General features: G+C 40.2%; 1 protein-coding gene across 1 annotated transcript in view; it reads right to left on the minus strand.

Annotated features, from left to right (window-relative positions):
- Window positions 1–12,672, minus strand: part of LOC121154673 (mannosylglucosyl-3-phosphoglycerate phosphatase-like) — a 46,865-nt gene extending 34,193 nt beyond the window's left edge. Inside the window, exon 1 of the mRNA XM_040977702.1 lies at window positions 12,482–12,672. Within this exon, the coding sequence (XP_040833636.1) occupies window positions 12,482–12,672 (191 nt within the window). The remainder of the gene's footprint in view (window positions 1–12,481) is intronic.
- Between the last annotated feature and the right edge of the window lie 4,414 nt (window positions 12,673–17,086).

A 17,086-nucleotide genomic window follows, 5' to 3' on the forward strand; every position in this document is an offset into this window, starting at 1 on the left:
AATTCTTTTCTGAGCCAATCTAGAAAACTCACTAGTTCCCCAGGACTCATTTTAAAGCCTGCTAGCTTTGAAAAGATCTTTCTGCCACATTCCAACTACCAGCATCACTACGCTTGTGTTTTGGGTCCATCATAAAACAACAGCTACTTAAACAACAGCACTATGATATGCCAGCAGTCAATCTGATCACCAAAACAGCGCCTAAGTCACAAATAGGTGAGTACAGAGCATGAATATGAAAGACAAAAGAATAATTTATTCCATCCCACTGAAAGTGAGATGGTGCAAAATCTCATCAGAAAACTTGGACTGTCACATTACTTTAAAACATGAGCATTTCTGACATTTGCAAGTTAATATTTTGGGGTTGAAACTGTCCACAGGTAATAGGGAGTCTTAGAAATTGAGCCATGGTCAAGGTGGGCCTATTGTATGTTTATCTTTTACAAATCTTATTCACTCGACTCAATCTATATTTGTACATGATTCTCAAATTAAAATGTCAGGTTGCTCACCAAATATTTGGCAAATATCAAAAATAATGCCATAAAACTGTAACAAATATTCTACACACTTGATGTTAAAACATCTTGAGCTATGAGATTTCTGATCTCAGATAGAATGTTGTAGATTTTCGCAGACCACACGTCCACTTCAACAAACAAACCAACAAAAAGTCTGATCTCACACAACGAAGAAAATAAACACAAGTAAGTGATCTGAAATTTCAGAAAGTGGAACAACTCTCTAAAGTAAGCAAGCTGCCATTGTCTTCTTCACTGGAAATTAGTCTCAATTATATAGTACAGCTGAAAGCAAAGGACTGAATTTAGTTCATAGAGAGAACTCAGTAGAGCAACTCCCTACGGGGAAAAACAGGATCACTGCAGAGAGCAAACAGGATGGGTGTGATAATTCGGAAAACTTTTAGAGTCTTTAAATGTGTGGCTGATATGACAATACATAATAAACGTTTGCCACATTCTAGTGTGTTCTGAATTTGTGGGGAATTTCTACATAACAGAACAGAATTCCCTCTGGTCTCACTTCTCATGAAATTCAACTACAGGAATGATGGCTGCCTGATCTGTTACTAGCAACAGGGTACGAGGCCACACAACAGAGTTCTAAAGAAAAGACTGAATGTGCCAATATTCCAAGGCTAATGTTGTAAAGATCAAATGGGATCTAAATCCACAACAAAAAGTTCAGACAGAAAAAGTATGAGGCAGAAAGAAAATCAAAGGCAGAATTTTACTAAAGCTGCAACAGAAATGGACTATGCTGACAGGACTTGCAGGATAGGTACGACAGAAGAAATGGAAATCCATTTCTATAAAACAGAAATTCTCGCCTAGAATGATAGTTTCTTAACATATAATGTGTGATATGAAATTTAAAAGCCTATTAGACATGTGGAAAGAGATATAAAAAACATGTCCAATACTCAAAAATTGAAAAAAAAAAAAAAAAGCTGTATGTTTCCTGGTGCTTAAGGTTCCAGTTAAGATGCTCACCACGCCATAGCAGAGTGTTTCTTGAGTTCAACTACCAGATATGGTTCCTGATTCCAACTTCCTACAAATACTGCTGCCAGGAAGTAGAAACAGTGATGGCATAAGAAGCCAGTTTCCTGCCTGTACCTGGGACACTTAAGACTGGATTCTCAGCTCCAAATCTTGGACCTCCAGGCATTCAGGAACTGAATCCATAAATGGGAGTTTCTGTATCTGCTACCATTCCTCCCCCAAATAAATAAATGGACTCCACCAGTGTTTCTTCCTGCCTTAGGCAACACATGTCACAACCGAGTCCCACACACACCCTAACCAAGCCTCAGGCCAGCACTACTTGGACTGCAAGCCATTCCCCTGTTACCACAACAGCCAGGGAGAACCAAGTACTTCAGCTTTAATTCAGACCAGTATAACTATGATTTCAGTCACAGTGGGCAGAGGCCCAGCACTTTCAAGAACCCCAGGCCCGCCCATTGGACTGCCACCAGAATCCACAGAGCTGTGACGGGACTGAATGGATGGAAAATACACCACGGCATCGAACTGGAACCAAAACTAAAATGACATCTTCAAGCAGCAGTCTTTGATCATGAAAGGCACTGTTTAAAAGTGACAGAAAAAGTCACTACCAGATGTGCCAATATCAGTGTAGGAACACAGTAAAAATGAAAAGCGAAGGCAACACGAGCACCTAGAACACAAGTATGCTTCAGTAACAAATCCCAAAGGTAACAAGACTGATGAAACGCCAAGAACAAATTCAAAAGAATGACTAAGGGAATACTCAAGGAGATAAAGGAGAATACAGAGTTTAAACATATTAGCAAATAAGTGCATGAAATGCACCAGAGACAGAGATCCTGAGAAAAGAACCAAATGGCTATCTTGAAAACAAAGGACTTAATGAATCAAATTAAAAGCAACAGTTGAAAAATCTCAAAACCTGATCATACCAAGAAGACAGAACAACTGAGTTTAAATATAAAGTATAGTCAAGGGAAGGGAAGGGAAAGCAAGGGAGGGATAAAGACAGTTTCTAGGTCATCATTAACTAAACGAGTATTCAAATATTTGAAGTACAGGGAAAAAAAGGTAGAAAGCCTGTTCACTGAAATGACCATTGAAAACTTTCCTGATCATGGGAAAGATACGGAAATCTATATAAAAGACTAGTACCACCCCAAGCAGACATGATCAGAGAAGACTGCCATCTCAATAAGTTACAGTAAAACTGTCAAAACACAACAGGAAGAGAACATGCTACAGACTATCAGAGAGAAGGCCAACATACACCGAAGGGACTGTTACAGGACTCACAGGTTGTTCAGCACAAGCTTTGCAGTCCAGGGCGGGAAGCGAATAACATTCAAGTTCCAAAGTTTAAAAAAAAAAAACAAAAAATGCCAACCCAGAATGCAGCTCCCAGCAAAGCTACCCTTCAGAAATAAAGAATTTGTAAAACAAACAAAAACTGAGAGAATTCAACGCCACACTTCAGGCTTATAAAAGATGCCTAAGGGATTCCTAAAACCAGACGAAAATGGAAAAGAATCAACATCATGAAACACATTAGGAGACAATAAACATGTAAACCCCATTTGAAGTGCATATACACAAGAGAAAAACAGGGGAAAAAATGAAACCTTGCCAACACAGGACATTACCAAATCAAAAAGATGAAAATAAGAGATATTCAAAACAAACAGAAACAAAAGCAACAAAATTGCAGGATTAAGTCTTGCTTTGTCAGTAATAACCTACGATATGAATGGAGCAAATTCCTCAATTAAAAGACACAAACTAGCAGAGTAGATAAAACATGATCCAATTATAAGCTTCCTACAAGAAACTCACTTTACCAGTAAAAACACACACTCTATGCAAATGTGACCAAAAAGAAACCAAAAGTAAGCAATAACTATGCTTACATGGTAAAAAATACACCTTGATAGAAAAATCATGCATTGTTGGTGGGAATGCAAATTAATATAACCATTAATATGAAATTTCTCAAAAAAATAAACATCTAGTATATGACCTATTTCACTTCTAAGTATGCATATGAGTATGCATCTGAAGAAAACAGAAATTAAATCACCATACCAAAGACAGGCTTGCATCAAAGGGGTCCACTAATGAGTGATTATATAAAAAGATATTTATACACACACACATACATGTAGAGACACATATGCACAAGCATGCTTACACACACACACACGCACACACTGTAATACTAGTCAGCCCTTTGAACAAGAATGAAGTCATTGCAATAAAATTGCTCGAACTAGAGTGATGTAAGCCAGACACAGAAAGACAAACACTATTATACTTTCTCACTTGTGAAAGTTAAATGATGTTGCTCCGATGATAGGAAAAATTAGTCTACATGTGAGGAAGGATGAGATACAGGTAGCTGGCTGTCATGCACCAAACAGTGACAAAGAAGTAAGAAGATCTACACCAATGTAGGGTGATTACAGCTCAGAGAAGCATATGAACATTGTATACTACACACAAATATCAAAAATCTCAAAGGTCTGTAACATTGAATATGCTCTCTCCATAATAAAGTTAAACAGTCATTCAGCAATCAAAAGATAACTAAAAAATTCCAAACGAATAGTGAAGAGGCAATGCAAACCTGAATGAGCTGTATAAGAAAGGAAAATATGGATGGAATTTTTAAGTAACAATGAATACACAACCCATTACAACTTTGGAAATGAAGCTAAGGCAGGGCTTACATGGCAATTTATAGCTCACAGAAAAGTTGAAAAATGTATAACCAAGGTTTCATCTCAAGAAAAATCTCAAAAACACATGGCAAATTATGCTGAAATAAGGCAGAAAAAACAAAAATCAACAGTACTGAAAGCAAATAAGCAAAAAAAGTAGCTTAATTTTCACTCATTTAAACATTTTAATAAAATGGATATACCCTAAAAAAAGTTAGGGGGAAAAATAAATTATTGAAAATAGAAATGAAGAACATTATTATAAAACCTACAGACTTCTGAAAGATACAAAGAAGGCATCATAAATACTCTTTTGTTAAAACACTGGAAATTTTAGATAAAATATCTTTAATATATGCAACATAAAACAACTGGCACAAGGAGTAATAAAATTTAACTTTTTGTCTCTATGAAGGAAATTAACACCATAATCTAAAACTTTTCAAATCCCCAAAGTCACTAATTCCAGCCCCAGATCTTCAGTGGCAAATATTTTATTTGTAACTGGAAATAGTACCATTTTTACACAAATTCTTCCAGAGAACAGAACAAAGAATAACACTTTACAACTCAATATATAAGATCAGCATTATTTTGACATCAAAAGCTAAAAGGCATTATAACAACATTACAAATCAATATCCCTCTGAACATAGCCGCAAAATTCCTAGATTAGCAAACTGAAGCCAGTAGTATATCCAAAGAATAAAGCACCATAATGAAGCTGCATTTTATTCCAGATATACAACAATGGCTTAACATTCAAAAAACAGATGTAGGCACCAGTGCTATGGTGTAGCAACTAAAGTTGCCACCTGCAATGCCAGCATCCTATATGGGTGCCTGTTGTACCTTATTTACTCCACTTCCAATCCAGTTCCTTGCAATGTTCCTGGGAAAAGCAGAGAATATGGCCCTAGTACTTGGACCCAGCTCCCTGGTAATGTGCCTGGGAAAGCAGTGGTAGATGGCCCAAGTGTTTGAGTCGGTGCCATCCACGTGGGAGACCCGGATGAAGCACTTAGATTCTGACTTCAGCCTGGCCCAGCCCTGGGCATTACAATCGTTTGAGAAGTGAATGAATGAGCACACAGAAGGTCTCTCTATTTTTTTTTCTCTCTCTCTCTCTGACTCTCTCATTCTCTGTAACTCGGCTTTCCAAATAAATAAACCTTTAAAACAACAAAAAACAAAAAAGCAATTCTATCACATGAACATAAAAAGGATTAAAAAATCATTATTTCTAACACATATTTGAAAGTGTCTATTCACAAATTTAAGCAATTATCAGCAAAGAATAACAGTTTGCGGGGCAGGAAACCTTTTGCGTAGAAATTCGCCATCTAATCTTCAATATAAAATGTCTATGGAGGGCCTGGCGCGGTGGCGCAAGTGGTTAAAGGTCCTCGCCTTGCACCCCCGGGATCCCATATGGGCGCCGGTTCTAATCCCGGCAGCCCCGCTTCCCTTCCAGCTCCCTGCTTGTGGCCTGGGAAAGCAGTCGAGGACGGCCCAAAGCTTTGGGACCCTGCACCCACGTGGGAGACCCGGAAGAGGCTCCTGGCTTCGGATCGGCATAGTATCGGCCCGTTGCGCTCACTTAGGGAGTGAATCATCGGACGGAAGATCTTCCTCTCTGTCTCTCCTCTCTGTATATCCGCCTTTCCAATGAAAAAATAATAAAAATAAATCTTTAAAAAAAAATGTCTATGGAAATAAAAAGTCCTACAACAGATAACCAACTACTACAGGACAAAAAACTAGAGTAGTTATATGGCTTAGCATCAGAACTTCCTGCACACCCATGGCAATCCACACAGGACTATTTTGCGTTAACGGAAAAGGAGAGTTCAGAATTAGACACAAAGAATACCTTATTAAACAGGCATCCCTTCAATACAGTGTAGAAAATGAAAAATTTCTCAAAATATGTGCTGGGACAACCAAATAAAAACATATAAATGTGAATGAATGTAACTATAATACATATGAGAAATACAAGGGTTAAGAGCTGACCCAAATCTCAACCACATGCAAAAATCAAAACAGGATACCACAGATCTAATATTAAAATCAAAACAAATCTTTCAGGAGAAATAATAGTGAAATATTTTCATTTTAACCTGAAGCAGATCAGAAAATACACAAACCATAAAAGATATCAATAACAGAACTGCATTTATCAATTTCTATTCATCAAAAACACCAGAGAGGGCCCGGCACGATGGCGTAAGTGGTTAAGGTCCTCGCCTTGCACGCCTGGGATCCCATATGGGTGCCAGTTCTAATCCCGGCAGCCCTACTTCCCATCCATCCAGCTCCCTGCCTGTGGCCTTGGAAAGCAATCCAGGGCGGCCCAAAGCTTTGGGGTCCTGCACCCACATGGGAGACCCAGAAGAGGCTCCTGGTTTCGGATTGGCTCGGCTCCAGCCGTTGCGGCTGCTTGGGGAGTGAATCATCGGACAGAAGATCTTCCTCACTGTCTCTCCTCTCTGTATGTCCGCCTTTCCAATAAAAATAAAATAAATCTTAAAAAAAAAAAAAACCAGAGAGTGAAAATACAAAAACTTGCTAGATGATGTATTTGCAAGATAAATAAAAATAAATAAAATAAATAAAAAGATAAATAATTCACTAAGAAGCAATATGAAAGTCATATTTTTTAAATAAGGTTTATGGCACGCATTGCCGCACAATGCATTGAGCTCGCAAATAAGACCATGAGTTCAAGTCTTGCTGCTCTATTTCTGATTCAGTATGGATGAAATTCAAATAAATAAGGTTACACACAAAAAAGCCAGATACACATGAGCACATGCGATATGGGTGACTGTCATACATGAAGGCATAGCAGTTTGGGACAGGGAAGGGTGTGAAAGAATCACCTAACATACTGGAAACATCTCCTATTCGATTCGATGATCACATGACTGAAAAAAGAAACCAGTGAATTCTAACTTAAGATCCATACACTTCAGTATATACTGTGAACATCTCAGTTTTAAAAACTAGAAAACACACACTCACACAAACTGAGTAATACAGCAATCCAAAAGGTTCTCAGGACAGCTGTTTCTAAGATGGAAAGTAAAATCCGCTTTGGTCCGAGTCCTGAACAGACAGGTATCAGATAAGCCAACAAGAGGGACCAGACAGGCATATTTACAAACAAATATAAGCAAAATTATGTAACAAACAATACTAGGTAAGGGTTGAGTACTACAGCACAGTGAGGAAAACCACTGGTTGGCATGCCCAAAGCCCGCATACACCCCATATTGGAGTGCTGGTTCAAGTCCTGGCCACAACACTTCCAATCCAGCTTCTTGCCAATGTATTCTGAAAGGCAGCAAAGGATAGCCTTTGCTAGCCACACCACACACCTGGTGGGCTTCCAGGCAGCCTAGCCCAGCTATATTACAAGAATTTGGGAAATGAACTTGTAGATAAAACATTTTTCTCTTTCTCAGTCTCTTTTTATGTCCTTCTCTCTCAATTTGTCTTTCAAGGAGGTGAAAATAAACACTTAAAATAAGACTTACAAAAAAGGACAAAGAGAAGGCATATGTGATGACTGATTGATGTTCCATCTAACGCGGAAGGGACCAGCAGTTCCTCTGATTATCAGCACCATCATCACCAGGAAATTTACTAGAAATTTGGATTCTCAGACACCATCCAAATTCCACAGTCAACAGTTCCAGATGAAGGTCCGTAAATCTGTCATTGAACAAGCACTCCATGTGACTCTCAGGCACACAAAAGAGTGTGCATGCAAAAGTTGAGACTCATGTTACAAAAGAAAGCAGAGATAACAAAAAGCTGTTAAAGTAGGTCATAAATGGACCCTGTGCAGTAGCCTAGTGACTGAAGTCCTTGCCTTGCACACACCGGGATCCCATATGGGCACTGGTTTGAGTCCCAGGGGCCCCACTTCCCATCCAGATCCCTGCTTGTGGCCTGAGAAGGCAGTCGGGGACGGCCCAAAACCTTGGGACTCTACACCAGTGTGGGAAACAGAATAGGCTCCTGGCTCCTGGCTTCGGATTGGCTCAGTTGTGGCCATTGCAGCCACTTAGGGAGTGAGTCAATGGATGGAAGATCTTTCTATCTCTCCTCCTCTCTGTATATCTGGCTTTCCAATAAAAATTAAATATATCTTTTAAAAAAGAAAAGCAAGAAAAAATGGGCCACAAATACAGTTTTACTCTTTGCAAAGGCTGTAAGAATTACTTGGAGTAAATAAATACATTGAATGAGAGATCAAAGTTACAAGAAAGAGTTGGTCTGGGGAAAAGCTGCTTTCAATTTTAGACATAGAATATACTATCGGTGCAGACATCAAAGTGAGTTTTCCCAACAGGCACATCAAAATGTAGCACTGAAAGAGAGAGAGGTCAGGGCTAGGGGATAGATCTAGGAATAGAATATGTGAAGCACTTAGTTCCAAAAGAGTTTATAAATTGCTACATTCTGCCAGAGAAACCGCTGCACACTGCTCTGTATTCACAAGATTAATAGAAAATAACCTTTGCCTTGCTATCAAAAATGTATGATCTAGGGTTCAGTGCATGTTAAACTGCTGCCTGTGGCACCACTGGCATCCCATAGGAGGAGCCAATTCAAGACCTGGCTGCTCAGATTCTGACATGCCTTCATGCTGACGGTAATGTTTTCAGAAACAAAAATGGGACCAACACCGTAGCACTGCAGTTGAACCCACTGCCTACAATGCTACCATCATATCAAAGTGCTAGCTGATGTCCCAGCTGGTCAGCTTCTGACCAGCTTCCTGCTAATGTGCCCAGGAAGAGAAAGTGAGCCGCAAGAAATGCCAGGCTCTTAGCTTCAACCTGGCCTAGCCATGGCTGTTGCAGCCAGTTAGGCAAGAACAGCAGCTCGTGTCTCCACTTTTCAAATCTTTCAAAAACAAAAAACATTGAGAAGAGTTTGCCATCGTTTGATTATGGTCTGGCCCCCAAAACATGCAGTTTAACCCCAAAGCCTTGGTTTCAGACTTCCAACCTTCAGAATCATGAAAAAATCAATAGCTATTCTTTCAAATCAGTTGACTTGTGATACTTTATCACAACCTGAAGAGACTAATTTAAACAAAAAATTGAGTAAGGAAATGAGTCCCATTCGGAATTCTAAATAATGTATGTAGATACTCAAGGAAGTAGAACAGGACTCACTACTCCTTAAAGTTTTGGCTATGCAGAAGTGACTTCAAAAGCATCAAGGTCATCAAGAACGAGTCTAAACTCTCACAGCCAGAAAGAGCCCATGAGCGTTGAGCACCAATGATAGTGCAACAGCGCTTTGTGCAGGGCTAGGAAAACCCAGCCAGAGTGTAGAAGGCCCACAGAAACAGGGGGTCTTGTCCTGCCAATGCAATCTCAGGCAAGACTCGAAATTCAATCAATCTAGAGCATGGTGATTTTTCTTTTTTTAGCTAATTTTATATGGCCTGTGAATGTGTTATAAATATCCAAAAGTTCCATGGCAAAAATAAATAAATATTTAAAAACTTAAAAAGGGGGCCCGGCGCGATGGCGTAGTGGTTAAGGTCCTCGCCTTGCACGCCCGGGATCCCATATGGGCTCCGGTTCTAATCCCGGTGGCCCCGTTTCCCATCCAGCTCCCTCCCTGTGGCCCGGGAGAGCAGTCGAGGACGGCCCAAAGCTTTGGGACCCTGCACCCGCATGGGAGACCCAGAAGAGTCTCCTGGCTCCTGGCTTCAGATCAGCACAATACTGGCCGTTGAGGCCACTTGGGAAGTGAGCCAATGGACAGATCTTTCTGTCTCTCCTTTTCTCTTTAAATCTGCATTTTCAATAAAAATAAATGAATCTTAGGAAAAACAGAGAAAGAGAACATCTAAATTAAGTATGGAAGCTGATTAATAATGATAATATACTGACTTTGGCTCATTGAGTAAAAAATTTAATAATATCAGATAAAGAGGAGACATGTGTAAACTGTACTATATTGTTTACAAAACACTTCAAAATATATATTTTATTAAAAATAGATCAGTGACCAAAAATCAACACAATTCCGTTCACCATCACACCACTAGCAGTCAGATTAAGATACCATCAAAAATCAGAGCCATTCTATCTGTTCAAGAAGTACCAGCATTTTCAATAATCCTATATTTGAGAAGTATATATTTCAGTACCTACTTAGTACCAGATATTATCATGGGTCATGAGAATAATGTGATAGCAAAAACAAAGTTTCTGCTCTGAGTAGTTTGCATTTTGAGATAAATCAAAATAGCCTAGTTCTAACTCTTGAAGAAAACCAAGTGTATAAACCTTGATTCCTGACCCTCAGCATGTGATTCTAAGTAGATGCTGGAGTGTCTACCGACCTGACAGCCTGTTCTGAAAACACACAAGAAGCTATAAGCGGGGACACAATGGCTTACCCCTACTGTGAGGTACTGAATAACCTCCAAAATGGGTACTGCCACAAAAAACAAAACAGACTTTTCCACTGTGAAGTCACAGAATTTAAACAGGATTTTGGTTTTTTAAGGATTTATTTATTTTTATTGGAAAGGTAGATTTATAGAGAGAAGGAGAGGCAGACAGAAAGTTGTGCCAACTGCTGGTTCATTCCCCAAACGGCTGCAGTGGCTGGAGCTTATCAGAGGCCAAGAGCTGCTTCTGGGTCTCTCCCACGCAGATCCTAAGGTCTTTGGGCCATCCTCCTCGGCTATCTCAGGCCATAAGCAGGGAACTGGATCGGAGGTAAACCTGCCAGGACAAGAACCAGCTCCCACATGGGAGCTCAGCACTTGACTACTTGAAGTACTTGAAGCCGGAGGACTACTCCATTGAGCCATCATGCTGGCCCCTAAACAGGACAGTCAGCAAGTAGTTCAATTTCAACTGATTTAACATTCTCTTTCCAACACCAGTTCCCATGACCCTATCCACTCCCTCAGCACCATTTTAATGCTATTTTTACCTGAGTATTAAGCAAGAGTGCAACTGCAAATCCCTTCCCTTTTCTCATAACTGTTGCTCCTGCACACACACACACACATTCATTAACTGAGAAACCACATCTTCCTAGTCTCTGAGTGTGCTGTCTCAAATGCATCCACTGGACTCTCGATGCCAAGTGACTGTTCCTACCACAATTATTTCTCCTCCTAAAGACGTTCTCCCATTTCAATGTCTCCCACCCCAAACTACCCTTAATGTTCTCCTTGGTTCCAAATCACCTCGTGAACCATATCACAGACCTGTTCAGCATTATTCTCAAAAACCAAGGATTCCAACTTCCTGCCGAATCAGTTTTCTACAACGCCAAGATTTATATCTCATTACTTCTTTACAGTAACACAACACTGTCTTGCATTAGCACCCATTGTATTGTCTCTGTTTCCTAATATATTTCAGCTTTGAACCAATATCAGATGCAGAGGGTCCAACTTCCTAACTTAAAAAAAAAAAATTCTCAGAGATCTAAATGGCTTGCTTCATAACACACAAGTAGGAAGAAAAAAGTTCAAACCTACAAGAACCTAAGCTACCTCACGCCAATTCTGACATCTTTCCCCTCTCCGGAACTCCACATCCTAGCCTCTAAATTCCAGTCAATGTTCTCCTTTCTTGGTCACGTTCTGGAAATTTGTGTAAGTCTTGGCAAAGGAGGGGGAAAAAAATGTGCCAAGAATATGTGGCGACCTTACCATTTATCAATACTTGTGTGTCTCACTGAGCACTGAGAATTTTATAATAAAAGATGGAGAAAATTGTAACTGGTGAGTGCTTAACCCGGGCGAGACTCTGTGATACAGATGTGTTACATAAATTACCTCACCTCTCTTTATTCCTTTTTCTTTATAACAAATGAAGAAAGACGCACAAGTGTAATCCCTTGTCCAAGATAACACGAATTATCAGCGGAAAAGCTGGATTTGAATCCCATTTTGGAGTAAATATATTATCTCTGTTCATATTTAAATAAAAGACTTTTCGTTCCCACGTTGACATACCCCAAACGGGTTGTGGATCTTCAGTAACCCCTTCCACGAAACCATTCAAGTTACTAATAAGAAACGCCAGGGAATTGCAACAACGACCCCCACGGGGGTACACTGGGAAGCCCTGACAGCTTCCACGTCCCAGGTTTCCGAAACCATCACCCGACCCCAGCCCACACAGGCGCCCTCGGGAACCTGGCGGCCAAGATGGCGGCCCTCACCTCGCTGCGCCGCCCACAGGCTCCTCAGGCCGCGGGTCCACCTCGTACACATCATTGAAATGCAGGATGGTCAAGTCAGAGACACCAACGCCTCCCGGCCTGTCCCCCCACGTGTCTGGAGAGGGTTCGGCCTCCACCTCCTCGGGCAGAAGCGATGCCACGACGGCGGGCCCCTCCTCGGCAGCCTCCATTTCCTGGGTCAGCCTCGGTCGCGGCCGTGGGATGCGCAGGAGGAAGTGACCGCGGCTGGGGCGCGTGCGCAAGCGCGTGAGCGGACGCTGAGTGGCCGCGGCCCTGGAGCTGCTGCCCACGCCTGGTCCTCCTCCTCGTGCCCACCATGACCCTGGACGAAGCGTGTGAGGACCATTGAGGACCTAACGGAAACTCTGGTGCCCCCTGTTGATTCATTTCCCTGAATGCACAAAGCAGATCCCTCAAAGTAACGGGCTCCTAATTCAGAGCACAAAGTTCTTTGTATTGTTGTAAATCTGGGACAACCGTGCTCTCTTCATGGCTCCCCTCTGCGAGGATCTGGCCCTCTTTTCGTGAACATGGGAAGGGGGCTGTGGAGTGTGGGCAGTACTGCGTAGCTCTTTAAATAAAAGCTTTTCTGCACCCAGTTCCGAGGTTCCTTCTGGGGCTCTCTGACCCTCTCTCTGACCTTCAATTTACCCACTACTTGAAAGTAATTGCCCTTATAACAGGCACTTGACAGAGTTGATAAGGAATCAAAACAGCCCTTGCCTTCAGGGATACCCATAGGATGCCTTTACCTCGCTCTGGTTTCATTTATTCACAAACTTTCCCGTAACCTAGGATCCCATTTCTACTTATGCCGTAACCCAAGTTAACCTTCCTTCATCTAGAATTTCGGCATTCCTCCATTATTTTCTGTTCTTTAGTGGTACTTTTCTGTTTCACCTAACATGACACTAGTATACTGTCTTCTGTTGTAGTGTGGATTCTGACATGCCAGGTGAGGATGGAGCCAGGGAAAAGCTATAAGCTTCCACTGAATTATATTTTTGCAGTGGTTATTACAGAGTGATGGAATAAATCTAGCCAATCAAGATCCCAGCGTGCTGTGACCTCTTGGAAAATGGCTGGTTAGTCATTTGCTCAATTGAACCCAGAGAAATTAAGACATCTAGACCAAAAGGGGCTAAACTTGATAGCATAAGAAAATACAACTTTAACAATTAAGTGAGCATTAAAAAAATGAAGTGGTGACCCCAAATCTCTCTTTTCAAAAAGCCTGAACAAATACAAAGCTACACATGTGTTCAGTAGCTAATATAATGATTCCAAACCAGATAACAGGAAGATTAAGTTATAAATTACAAATGATGATCTCAATTTGTTTATGTATGTGTGCATATATGGTCACTTTTCACAAAGTAACTGTAAATCCAGTACTACATTTCAAAGTTGTACTCCATAATGTTTCCAGAGAATGTTAAGAATGATTTGACATCAGAAAAATGTAGCCATCTAATTTGCCATAATAATATGTTGAAGTAGAAGATTTAATTATCATAGCAAATGATGCAAAAAGAAATCTTTGATAAAGTTAAGCGGGTTTTGTTATGAAGCATTCATAACATCCAAGGAATAAAAGGAACCTTCCTACATTGCTGGAGTATCAGCGAAATTTTACATACTAAACTTTAAACATATTCTCTGCAAGAACAGAAATAATGCAAGGCTGAGCTCTGTCACCACCACTATTTAACAGATTGTTTGGATGTCCTTGGAAAAACTGTAAAAAAAAAATGGACAAAGTGCCAGGGAGAAAATAATTAATACAATATTCCCAATGTAGAGAATGAATTACATTAACTACATAATCATCTCCATAGAAACAGAAAAAAATATCTAACAAAATCCCGTGGCCATTCACAGCTCAATTTTCAGCAAATGAGAGAAATAAGCTTCCCACCTTGTAAAGCAACATCTCTGTACAACCTAAAATTAATGTGCTTAATAATGTGATCCTCAGAACACCTTCTCCCTTAGGAACATTTTCAAGGATGATCGCGCTCACCGGTTCTACCCAATGTTAAGTAGGTAATCTAGCCAATACGTTGAGGTGAGAAAAAGAAATGAATAGCACCCAAATTGAAAAAGAAGTAAAATTCATTTTTTCACACATAACATGACTTTGTATGTAGAATATTGTAAAGAATTCATAGATCCAGCACAAATGGGCTAATTCTCCCCCTTCAAGTGTTGGTATCCCAAATGGGTACCAATTGCATCCCAACAGTTCCACCTCTTTTCCAGCTGCCTGCTTGTGGCCTGGGAAAGCAGAGGAGGATGGCCCAAAGCTTTGGGACCCTTCACCTACATGGGAGACTTGGAGGAAGCTCTTGGCTCCTAGCTTTGGATAGCTTAGTTCTGACCATTACAGCCATTTGGGGAGTGAACTAGCAGTTGGAAGATCTTTTATCTCTGTCTCTCCTTCTCTGCAAAATCTACCTTTCCAGTTTAAAAAAAAAAAATCAAGCACAAGAAAATTTGAATGAGGTTTACTTATAGAAACTGCGCTAGCTTCACAGTAATTCTATAAATCTAAAACTTTCGGTACTCTAAAAGTTTAGTAGCATCACAAGATGCAAGATCAATGTACAGAAATAAATAAATCATTTCTTCGTATTACCCATCAAAAGGGCAAAATTGATATATCAGGGATACATTTGAAAGAAGTTAGTGACTTACCAAACCAAAATTGCAAAACATTGTTGAGAAAAATTAGAGTAATTACAAATAATGGAGACATATTCCATATGTTCATGGTTTTAGATACAGCAATATAAAACTATCAGTTCTCTCCAAAAGCAGACTCAGCAGAATCCCCATTAAAAGCCACACAGTTTCTTTTCTGAGCAAACTCAGGCACTGATTCTAAAACTTCTATGCAACAGGAAAAGGCAAGAACTGCCAAGAGATTTTGACAGAGATCATTTACCCAATTATCTTCTTTCATGGAATGTAATTTCTTCCAGTTCCGTAGATGTTTAAAATAGTGGCTTTAAAGGCTCGATCTCGGCAAAGTCAATGTCTGGAAACTTGGCATCGTTTTAATTGATTCCCATGCTTCTTGAATAGGGGTCACACTACTTCTGCCCATCAATATTTTTTTGTTTGTTTACTAGACATCATATAATGTGCTGCAGTGACTCAGAATTTTACTGGGTTTATCTGCTCTACTTTTGTTATGTGATTCACCAGCGTGGCCTCAAACTGCAAACATGATCTTCTGTGTTAAGCAACTAGTAGCATTTGCATTCTATTTTTAAAATATTTGTTTCCATATTTATTTATTTATTTATTTATTTATTTATTTATTTACTTGAATGGCAGAGAAACAGAATGAGAAGGAGAGACACAGAGAAATCTTTCACCTACTGATCACTCTCCAAATAGTTGCAACACTGAGGCCTGTCTGACTCAGGCCAAAAGCAGGGACCAGTAATGCCAGCCTGGTCTCCCACAAGTGATTAACAGAAAACCATGTACTTGGGCCAGCATCTCTGCCTTGCCCGTCACATTAGCAGGAAGCTGGATGGGAAGCAACTTATATGGGACTCAAACTACCACTTGAATACGGGATGCTGGCATACCAGTTGGTGGGTCAACCCATCATGACACGTGTTATGTTCTGATGTAATGGCATATGCTTAATGCTGTCAGCTTGTCTCCTGGTATATACTATATGCCTGTGTAATTTGATGAATCATTTAAGGACTTGGACAAACATTACACTCATGTTTGAAGATGTGCCCTAGATTTTTTATATCAGAAATTCCATTTCTAATTTCAAGGTACTCGGCAGGGACTCTGTCATCTGACACTTCAAGCCCTTGATTTTTAGATTTTTCCTGTACCAATTGCTCACAACTGAGATGCGTACTTACTTTATATCAGAGCTTCAGTGTGATTTGTGGTTCCCATCTTGGTCCACAGGATGACATTAAAAAGTACTGTGGAACTTTTATGAGATGGGGATCCTGCTTGGGAAATACTTATGTCATTAGGGTGCATACTCTGGGAATGTAGTTCTCATGTGACTCATAAAGTTCACTTTGGAAAGGGTTATTATAAAAGGAGGCAGCTCTGTCTTCTAGTTTAAGATGTGTTGGCTTGCCCAGACAGGCTCCCACCAGTGTCATCTCTCATCAGCCATGAGGTCCTTACCAGAAGTAAGCCGATGCAAGCAATAAGCCTCCCATTTATGATTCAAATGGGCCTCTCCTCTTTATATCTAGCCTTTGTCAGGTAATATGTTATGGTGATGAAAATTTATACAACACTTTTAAAAGGTCAGAAAACTCAGCTGCCATAATGAGAGAGACACTGTGGCTTTTGGCTGTGGGATCTAGGTTTGGTTCTATAGGTAAGCAGATTAAAAATGTAGCCTAAATTTGTGCTCAAATTGCGGGTATCTCTCCTTGGTATTAGCTCATTCCAAATGTTCCCTCTAATTTTTCAATTAATTTTTCAACCCCGAAGTCTGCTGTGGCACTCTGAATTGACATGGCTGTGGTTTTATAGCTTAGTAGCATCTGGGGGGTTGGAGAGAACCATTAGGCCAAACCACAAATG

The sequence above is a fragment of the Ochotona curzoniae genome, unplaced genomic scaffold, assembly GCF_017591425.1.
Source record: "Ochotona curzoniae isolate NIBS_2020 unplaced genomic scaffold, NIBS_Ocur_1.0 contig_2754, whole genome shotgun sequence".
In the NCBI taxonomy this organism is placed as follows: domain Eukaryota; kingdom Metazoa; phylum Chordata; class Mammalia; order Lagomorpha; family Ochotonidae; genus Ochotona; species Ochotona curzoniae.